The following is an 11,130-nucleotide window of genomic DNA, read 5'->3' on the forward strand; positions in this document are numbered from 1 at the left end:
CCACAAGCGTCACTGAGAATCAGCAGGCCACACCTCTCTTATCAACGGAACCCTTTTTCACCATTTCTGCAAATAGCACCGTCAGCCGGCCATGATCTGCATGATGGATTCTTAGGATCATCTAGGTGTTGATTAGTGAGTGGATTCATCTCTATTTGATTCAAATCGAATTAGAAACATGACTCGAGGGAGGGAGACACAGACTTGGGAGAGGGCCATACCTTCTGTCTTGGCAGAGGAGGAAGAAATCGCCATGGCAGTGGCGATGTGGTGAGGGGCGACGGTGGCGCGGTGTCGTAGTCGAACGTCGTGTAGTGGAGGCACGGTCCAGTGGCGACGGCGAAGGCATTGGCGCTTCCCGTCGCTCACAGCGCTCCCTTGATCGGTTAGGGTTAGGTGGAGAGTGGCGGCTGTAAACCACGTCGCTAGCGCCCTGGCCCCCACCTCTCTCTTATAGCGTTGTGCGACAGGGGCCCGCCGACCAGTGGTCGGTTAAGCGTCCCTGATCAGGACGCGGTCAAGGGGTCCGATTGGCCGTTGGACCAATTGATAGAGATCAAACTAACATTCTTCCCCTTGATCTCACCTTATGACTTAAACTTAACTTACTTAGTTTATCTTGTTCCCATTCCATCACAGATAAGTGCATAGAGCGTGTCTCATCGTCACGGTCAGTTGCCATTAGATTTAACAACTGCAATGCACCTCTCTGTTTTGAAACAGATACTCAACTAGGCTCTTAGTATCCAAAAATCATAGGCTTTCCCGTAAACCCATGTTGACTATGTGTTCTCTGAACACACTGGGTAGTTAGCCTTTGGTAAGCGGATCCGCAAGTACTTACTCGGTACTTATGTGTTAAATGCTTTCAAAATGATTCTGGATTTTCTCCTTTACAACATATAACTTAGTGTCAATGTGTTTGGCAGCACACTTGAACTATTGTCTTAGGAGTTAACACTTTAAATGGTTATTGCTATTGTCTACCATTGTTAAATCCGGGTACAAATTCCTTTAACCTCCTTTTGCCTGTTCCTTAAGCCTCATGTCAAGCTATACTATGGTATGCATAACTGATGACACCGCAACTATTTCTTTGGAGCTTTTCTATAATAATACTCCAACTGCGAGTGTTAGCTTTTATGCCCTCAACTATTTGAGAGTACTTATTCTTTTTTACTCAGCATGAGGCCTATGATACTTTACAAAATTGCAAGACATTCTAAACTCCATTCCAGTGATCTATATCTGGACTGGACTTCTGCCAAAATATCCCGGATACATAAACTACGTCAGGGTCAGTTCTTACTTGTACTTGTACTTGTACACTCATCAAGCTTCCAACAGCTGAAGCATATGAAACCATGTTCATTTGATCGATCGCATATCGGTTCCTGGAACACTTAAAGTTCCCAAATCTATTACCCTTGACTATAGGAGCAGGTGTAGGTTTGCTCGCATGCATACTTTATTTCTCTAGAATCTTTTCTAAGTATGCCTTTGCAATAATCCAAATACCCCATTTTCTTCTATCTCGATGAATTTCGATTCCTAGAACCAATGACGCTTCACCAAGATCATTCATATTGAAACTTGAGGACAAAACTTTTTCTTCTCCAATGACAGATTAACATCACTACTAGTGAGTAGAATGTCATTTATTCACAGGATGTGGAAAATGAATTTTCCATTCTTGATCTTCGCATAACGCTATTGTCCTTCTCATTTTCTTTAAAATCCAAACTTTCTTATCGTTTCATCAACTTCAAATACTACTGTCTAGAGACTTACTTTTAATCCATAAATGTATTTTTATAGGCAGCATCCCATATGTTCTTTTCTTCCACGACAAAACATTTTGGGTTGTGCAATGTAAATGTTTTTATACAAATCCCCGTTGAGGAATGCCGTCTTTACATCCATCTGATATAATTCTAAATCGTAATGTGCCATGAACACCATTATGATTCTAAAAGAATCCTTGCATGAGACTAGAGAGAAAACTCTCATTGTAATCTATTCATTCTCTTTGCGTAAAGCCTTTTCTTACAAGTTGTGCTTTATATCTTTCTACATTCTCTTTGGAGTCACGTTTTGTGTTGTAGACCCTTTTACAGCCTACTATTTTGGCTCCATTATGAATTACTTCTAAGTCCCAAACATCGTTGGTATTTATTAAATTCATTTCAACTTTCATAGCTTCTTGCCATTTAAACGAGTAAACGCTTCTTATGGCTTCTTCAAATGAGGTGGGATCACCCTTCATTTGAATTTCTTTACTAACGTAGACTTCATAGTCATCTTCTAGGGCCTCAGCTACTGGCACTTTCATATGGGGTTGTTGCTGCTCTTCATTGTCAAGATACAATTGATTCTACAGGCTTCAGTATCACAAGATCCTTGTTTACATTATTCATCTTCTTCGAAGAGCCAACAACAATAGGTGTTGTATAAGTCATGCAATGTCAACAGGTATTGAGAAATTCGTTGTTTTAAATCACTAAAGTGGGCACACAGTCCCGCTTCTCTTCAAATCTTAGGTCTCTACATACCTCTACATACCATGCTCTCTATATCTTTCCATCTTTTCTAAAGATAGTGTATCTTCAAATATCTTATTTTGGGTTTAATCCGTTAAAACCTCATATGGCGCTTTAAGCACCGCCTTTATTTCTTTGAGGCTAACTACGCTACCTTCATGTCGGAACTTTAAAAGGTCCAAAAATTTAGCTATTTCTCTGCTTAGGGGTATCATTGTTGTGACCGTTGTATTGCTCCAATGGTTTCATCTTAATTAATCTTTATCTCACTCTTAATGAAGAGTATATTTCTTAATTGATCTTTATCTCACTCTTAATAGAGAGTATATTTCTTAATTGATAATTGATCTTAATATTCTCCCCCTCGAAATATGGCATGAACTTTACTGCCATAATTCTGAGAACTATTCAGAAAGCCTGGGAACGAGGAGACACTTATAACTTACTTCATTCACATGATTATGTCATATAAACAAAGTTATTTCTTGATCCGTTTAGGAGTACACTTTCCTTATTTCACTTTAAAAACTCAACGAGATCTTTCATTAGCAGTACTTTTGTAAGTCACGCTTGTATCTTTTCTCATCTTTTGGTTAGTATTGACCATGACGATGTATTTCTATTGTGCTACGGTCAATACTAGGACAGCATAGGTGCTACCCAAAACTTCTCTCACTATGCGGGATACAAAACATGTGAATCATCACAAAACTTCTCCCGCCATGCAGGATTGACTAACATAAGTACTATGTCAAAACTTCTCCCCATGCGGCATAAATCTATACAAAACTTAGTCATGACGACTAAAACATTCACTTATACTTCATTTTCTAATTAAATCTTCCCGTTGGTTATAATTTAATCAGAAAATTAGTAAACTAACAAAAAATGTCCTGAACTAGCTTGACTCAATCATTTTCATTCACATACCCCAGCATTGCAGCCCATTGGCATGCAGCCGAGTGATCTCATCAATTAAAAATAAAACATACAATATGCTTCTGCATCAATTCTACGTCACCGTTGGGCAAAAAACAGAATTAATGCATAAAACTCATAAATTAACTTGAAATCCATATAACTACTCTTCAAAATTAAATTTCCCCATTGGTTCAAATTTAATTGGAAGATAATCAACATCATTGCAACGAAAACTTGATAATAAAATACATTCTTTTTGTTTAGGATCATTTCTTTGTCCTTATCTACTCTCTGGAAAATTGACCACGTTGGTGTAAAATTTATCAGAGATTTAAACCTCAAACTTAAATTTATTATAATATTGTCATCATCAACGTTGGTCAGAAAATAACAATACCATAATCTTACTTAAACAAAATGGACTACTCCTCTAATTTAAAATTTTCCATTGGTTCTAATTTAATTAGAGGATAAACATAATCATAATTTACTAAATATAACTGCTCTTCAAATTAAATTCTCCCATTGGTTCGAATTTAATTAGAAGATAATCAATATTAATCTTTGCAGCGGGAACATGAAAAAATAATCTTCTTGAAAGATAATACTTATTCAGAAGCATCATTGTATACTTATCTACTCTTTAAACAAATTATCCCGTTGGTTCAAATGGAATAGAGATGAAAACTTAGTCAAATTCTTCAAAAATTGCTTCCGAAAAGAATAAAAGAAATTCATAAAGGCAACTGTGCATTTGGGCCAGCAGTAAGACGATCCGCAGCCTAGCAGCGAAAACGGCCCGCGACCTAGCCGCGCGCATCGCGCTCCCCCGCGCCCAGGCCGCAACCTGGGCCTGGGCCCGGAATCTTCTTCCCCGCCTGGGCCGAAAGCGGCCCGGCCATCTGTGGCCGTTGATCTAAATCGGATGGTCGTCCGCGCTCATCGGGTGAACAAAAACATGACGTGGCTTGTGCCCCCCGAACCCTAACTCCATTTTCACCTCTCCCTTCTCTCTCTCTCTCGTGCCGCACAGGCGTCAGCGGCGGAGGCCACGGTGGCCGTCGGCGCCAGTGAGGAAGACAGCCACCGGAGCAAGTCCGGCTCCCCTTCCTCCTCTTCCTTTATCTTCCCTTTCCCCTTCTCTTCCTTAGCGCTGCAGTCAGAGACGACCACGACGCGACGGCAGCCCGTGGCGGCCGGAGAAAAAGAAGGTGGCAGCTCCGCTGCGGGGCCCCTCGCTGGCGCGCGCGCTCGCCCAAGGCGGAGCGCGTCGCCGTCGAGCGGCCTTGTGGCTGCACCATGGATTCTGAGCCTGCACGTCGGCGTCTCGGCGGCAAGCGGTGGCTCGACTACCTGCGCGGCGTCGGGGCTTTCTTCCCGTGCAGTGGCGGTGCGACGGCGGTGGAGAAGCCATGGTAGGTGCTCCCCTTTCCGTCCTTGGTTTTCTAGGGTTAGGGTTCGGGTTTGGCCGGTTAGGGTTTGGTCGAAACCCACTGCTATTGCTTTTCTTGCCTGACTGGATCTTCGCAAGCTAGGCTTAGGGTTCGTTTTCGATCCCTCTTTCTTCTTTTCTTCACCCCGACTAGGGTTAGGGTTCCAATCCGAACCGGATCGAACCCTCTGCTTCCCTCTCTCTTCGATTTCTTTTCAATTTTCTACCCCACACTCGATCTACACACGAGATAGCCTGGCTCTGGTACCATTGATGGATTCTTAGGATCATCTAGGTGTTGATTAGTGGGTGGATTCATCTCTATTTGATTCAAATCGAACTAGAAACAAGACTTGGGAGAGGGAGACAGACTCGGGAGACGACCATACCTTCTGGCTTGGCAGAGGAGGAAGAAATCGCCATGGCAGTGGCGATGCAGTGAGGGGCGACGGTGGCGCGGTATCGTAGTCGAACGCCGTGCAGTGGAGGCGCGGTCCATTGGCTGACACGAAAAACAATTGACCGCGCCTGATTGTATTGTCTCCGCCACTTGTTGTATGCTACTAGCATTTCTATACTCTGTTGCATCTCCGATGATTTCGAGTGCATAACTATCTTGTGTCCCAGTCACAGCATGAGGCGTGAAGGCAGCTGTCAGCACCACAGGTGGCTTCCAACCTCTGTTTTTGCTTTTTCCGGACTCATGAAATGAGCTACGTGTTTTGGACTGTGGAGCTGATATATAGCACTGGAAACCCAAATCAATAATTTGCTCTGGGAATATATCTGCTAACTCTGATGAGACGTTGTTGTTAGCACAAAGTCCGTGCCTGCTTCCTTTGCAGCATGCTGGGTCTGGGCGAGAAATTTGTGTGTGCTTGATATGCCATTCTTGAATGCCCTCACACAGAGGCCCATGCAAATGGGCAATGTCTTGTAAATTAGATAGTAGGGTGAGTTCTCCCATTGCATATTCAACAGCAAGTTTGAATTGAGATGCTAGTAATTGCAAGCCTTTTATAGCAATCTCAACTAAGTCTGTGCTTTCTGTTAGTCGTAGGATCAACCCCAGACAGAAACATTTCTCAGCCACTGTGCTATCCTCATAACGGTATGCTAGCAATGCCTCCACGCCACGCTCATCAGAATACGTGGGCTTGATGTAGAGATGTCGCAGCAGGTTTCCTTGCTCCGAATAATAAGTGAGAGTTTTCCCTTCAAGGAGATGCCTAACAATAGGGTTGCAAAAGGTGTAGTGATGAAGTGAACAACCAGACTCCAAGTGCCTCACAAACCTTCCAGCACAATCTGCATACCATTCAAATCTTCCAACATCAACTGTGCTCAAGCCAGCACAATTAAACCATCGCTTGCGCTTATTTACCACTTGCGGGAGCTCTTCCTGGCTCGGAGGCATCGCTTGCTGCTTGTGCTTGTCCAGCAGCTCCATGGCCTCGACGTAGGCACGCTTGATATTCTTCCTGCGCTGGAGCAAGGAGAGGTGTCTGATGGGCAGCTCCATGGCCCTCTCAAGTGCAAACTCCAGCTCGCTGACTTCCATCTCGAGCCTCTCCGTCAAGTGCCCTTGGGACGCCTTCTCCTCGCGTCTGCCCAAAGCAAAGGAGACGCCTCTGCTCACGGTCTCCTGAACAAGTGCTGAACACACCATCTCCGCCATGAAGTCGCTACTCGCTAGCTGTAGGGACATGATTCGACCAACCTGCTGATCAGGACACAAAACAACAGCAGGGGTTATACTCCAATTTGACGCACACAAGTACCGAAGTACGTACTAGATAAATATATATACTAGCTGTAAATCTGTAATATGGAGGAGTGCATGTTTTTCATGCTTAATTGGGTTACCGGCCGATGCATATGCATGGAATATAATCCTTCAAAGAAGCCGCACACACTGAAGGGATGAAGGAGGAGGGATCACCAACTGAAGGGATGAAGGAGATGCATATGTTTTTTCATGTTTTTCAGATGCAGCACCAACTGAAGGGATGAAGGAGGAGGGATCACCAACAGATATCAAAGAAGCCGCACACACTGTTGTGTTCCTCATTATTACTGAGAGTCTATCTATATATATAGAGAAGCGAAAATGTATGGAGCCATGGAGGGGACTTTTTTGCGCTGTGTACAGTAGTGTGAACCTGTAGAAACAAGTGGAGCTGGAAAATTCATGGGACTTTCTTGCGCTGTGTATAGTAGTGTGAACCTGCGCAAACAAGTGGAGCTGGAAAATTCAAGGAAGCACTGAGGATGATTCTTCCTACTTGGCACTGATGATATATATGGCCTGTTCGGGACAGCTCCACCAGCTCCAGATCCACGAAATTCAAATCCAGATCCAATTTTTTTAGCCAAACACCTCTAGTTCCACCAGCTCCACTAGAAATCTGCTCCACCAATTTGGTGGATCTGCCCCAAGATTCACCTGTTAGATTGATCTCTAATCTCAAACTGGGCCCAACGGCCCAGTTGGGCCTTTAATCCGCGCCCTGATCGGGGGCGCCCAGCCCACTATGGCTGGAGGGCCCCTGTCACACTGCGCAATAAATAGAGGTGGGGGCAGGCGGCTCAAGTAACGAGGTTCGCCTGAGCCGAGCTCCCCACCGACGCCTAAACCCTAATCCAATCAGAGAGGGGCGCAGCCAGTGACGAGAAGCCACCAGCCGCGCCGCCCGCTCCATCGACGTCGACGTCTTCATCGCCCTTTTCACCGACCGTCGCTGCCCGTGCGCAGACTACACCGACAAACATGATAGCATCCTCTGAACCCTCCCCCTCTGCGGTGTCAGGTTCGTCAACCCTCATCTATCCTCTCTGTGTCTCTGTCTTGTAGCACCCGGTTTTAAAGACAAAACCAGATACACACTATATGTGAGCCCAGGAAGTCAAATCTCACATATAGCCACAAATAAGGGTAATATCAAAAGACAATACTTATTACATAACGTATTAGTAAAAAGAAAATAACCTCAGAGTATATACAGCGGAAAGTTGACTCCGATCTTCTGGCGAAGACTCCAAATCCACAGGGACGACTGACTGGTTGACCACAAGCCTAACTTCTCCAAACCAGCAATCTGGTACCCATCCGGGATTTTTATCCAATGTATAGAAAAGTAAAGCAAGCGTAAGTACATGTCGTACTTAACAATTATATCATGGGGTTCATGAGGCTCAAAAGGCTGACACTGGTTTACTGCGATTAGCTTTAATATGTCATCTTTTTAAGCAATTGAGTAGCAAAGGATTTATCATTCCCAGAAACACATGATCAGGTAAACATGAATAACGTATAGCATAAACAATTAATTATTAACATCATCATTATCCATTAGTGATCATCCCTATTCCATAAGGGTCCAAGGCCGCTCGTGTCCGTGAGCACGGCTGTTATAACAGTTTTATACTCTGCAGAGTTTGTACACGTTCACTGTGAGTCGTGATTTACCCTTTTGCCCGAGGTAGCTATTCTCTTGACCCACTTCCAAGGAAGGTCGGCAGGGTTCACTACGAAGCCTTTCAAAAGATTCGTCTAACAAGTTAGGGCCGCTAGGCGTATGTGGCCCATCTCTAGGAATGGCACGGTGGGCGTCGCAGCACGGTACACACTTCCCAGCAGCAAAGGAAACATACCCTGTGCCTCAAAGGTAACCACTAACAAGCTAGAAAAGATCCTCATACTGAGCTAAAGCCAGAGCCATATGGCCCTCATAGCTGTACTATAAGTCCCGGATGATCGCTTACAGATAAGTCCTTAGGGAGAGGAATCTGAAGCATATAAACACTCCAGCCCCCTGGTTCCATGTTACTAAAAAGTCATGTTTTAATGTTTATTGCATATACCATTAGTCAAGTTACAAGATTATGGTTTTGATTAAGCACTAGCAAAAACTATCCCATGCAATATCCCAAAGGTTTCAAGGTACAAGATATCAAATATCTAGGATATCCTTATTGGCAACAAGGTAGACACATGCAATATGAATTAAGTGTTTAAATGTGAATAGGTAACAAGGATGGTCCCATGCTATACTTGCCTTACACACCGATCCTTCGATAAGCTTTATCTTCAATGTCCTTCTTCTTCTTCTTGATCACCACGTGTATCTCACCGACTGGACAATCGTAGAACACCACACAAACATCCATTCACATACATGCATAGCATACAGTTGTATCTATGTCAGAACAGTACACCAATCATAGAAAAATAAGTAAAAGAGATTGATATACGATTCTACGTATCACTACGATCACACAGTCGCGAGAAGCACGCTAATCGAAACTACGGTTCAAAAGTTACAACTACCGAGAGATTTGCCTAATACATGGAAAATAAACTATAGGCTTCGTTTATGTTAACTATATGAATTCATATACAAAAGATATTTTATAAACAATATGGATTGAATTAAGTCAATCTTAGATTTAAATTATAAAACAAAAGTAAAACAAATCATATTTTATGTATAAAACCTAGTTGCATAGTCTTTAATCAAGATATAATTTAAACCATGTTATTTCAAAAATATCAATATAGTAAACACTATTACTAATGCATAGATTTTATCGTTATGATTCTAACGCAACTTGAACGGACTTTTTCGGAGTTAGAATGAACAAGTTATGGTTTAAACAAGTTTTACTTTGGTTAATTAATAGATTAAATCTACTCATGAATTTTCAAGTGTTGAAAACACGTCTAACAGTTGTTTAAACATGTAGAAAACGTAAATACGGTCCTAACGCAATTCGAACGGATCAAATCGGACTTGAAACGCAAAAGTTACGCATGAAATAAGATTCAGTGGCATTCCTGTAAATATTTGAACTCAAATTTGAATTAAAACAATTAAAAATCAGAATTTAAATGTATTTTGGACTGGGCATACTATTTCTGGAATTTACAGGGTCCTAAACGAATAAAATCAGGGCAGATTTGTAATTATTTTGAACTAAATCGAACTGCGGGTTGATTCTACAAAAATAGGAGGGCTATTACGCAAAACTGGCGCGGCTGACTGGGGGTTGACCGGGGCTGCTGACTCGGCTGACGTGTGGCGCGCTCTGGTTGGCTCGGTGCACCACGCGGGCAGTGGACACGCTGACGCATCACCGTGGACCGGGTCCGTGGGTCCACGGTGGACCGATTACATAACGAACAGGTACATCTAATCTTAGCCGTCCAAACGAAATCCGATGGTGAGAGACGCACGGGAGAACTTCCAGCGGCGGCACGGCATCTTCGATGAGGGCACCATGGCCGGCGGTGAGCCGAGCACGGCGGCGGGCGTCGGGGAGGCGATTCGGACTTCCCCGGAGCAAACCAATCATACGGGCGCGTAGCACGAAGGCTTGCGGATTCAATGGAGCACAAATCTTGGGCGGGGAACGCATCGGGGTACCGAGCCCATGGCGGCACCATGGCTGGCGGGTCGGCAACTCGCTGCTACGGCGTCCTAGCGCATGGAACAGCGACTGGGAGGCACAGGAAGCGTTGGGGGCTCACCGCGATGCGTATGGCGGGGAGCGCAGCGTCCGGGAAGGCCTCGAGGGGGCGGTTCGTCATCGGTGGCGGCTGGAGAGAGAAAGAGAGGGCGCGGTGAGGGGAAATCCGAGCAAAACGAATCCGAAATCGAGAAGGGGAGGCACCTACGGCTGCGTCGGGTCGTGGCGGATGTCACGGGCGCGTCGGCGTCGAGGATTGAGGCGCGGGTGAGGGAGATTGCCGGCGGCGGGGAGTTGCTGGACGCGAGCAGAGGAAAAGGGGAGATGGGAGGCGCTCGGTCCGGGGCTTTATAGGCTGGCGGCTGTGGCGTACAAGGAAGGGGGAGCGGGGCACGTCGATTACCTGCCGTACGGGCGCTTTCCAAGTGGCGCGGTGGACCGGCGACTTGCCATCGGAGTAGCGCCATTGATGGGGCAAGGAAAGGAAAACACGCGAAGGAGAAAGGAAGGGAAGGTGAGGCACTGACGTGCGGGCCTCGCAGCACAGTGAAGGAGAAGGGGACGGTGCGCGGCGGGCGCTGAAGGCCGAGCGGACCGGGGCTTGTGGTGCGGCTGACGCGGAGCGGGCCCTCCAGCGCGGAGCAGGCCGAAAACAGGGAAAGGGAGGGGCAGCTGGGCCACACGGTGGAGCTGGGCCGATTCCTGGTGCTGGGCTGACGCCGGGAGAAGAAACAAGCGGGCCAGGGAAAAACGTGGGCCTCCGGGCCA

The 11,130-nt window shown here is 45.2% G+C and overlaps 1 protein-coding gene across 1 annotated transcript; it reads right to left on the minus strand.

Annotated features, from left to right (window-relative positions):
- Positions 1 to 4,457: 4,457 nt before the first annotated feature.
- On the minus strand, positions 4,458 to 6,608 carry LOC136499371 (uncharacterized). The gene is made up of 2 exons (XM_066495055.1): positions 5,401 to 6,608; positions 4,458 to 4,753 (listed from the first exon to the last, which is right to left on the minus strand). Exons 1-2 carry the CDS (start codon positions 6,599 to 6,601, stop codon positions 4,458 to 4,460), a joined length of 1,497 nt encoding a protein of 498 aa, XP_066351152.1. The 5' UTR covers positions 6,602 to 6,608.
- Between the last annotated feature and the right edge of the window lie 4,522 nt (positions 6,609 to 11,130).

This window comes from Miscanthus floridulus, chromosome 13, assembly GCF_019320115.1.
Source record: "Miscanthus floridulus cultivar M001 chromosome 13, ASM1932011v1, whole genome shotgun sequence".
Taxonomy (NCBI): domain Eukaryota; kingdom Viridiplantae; phylum Streptophyta; class Magnoliopsida; order Poales; family Poaceae; genus Miscanthus; species Miscanthus floridulus.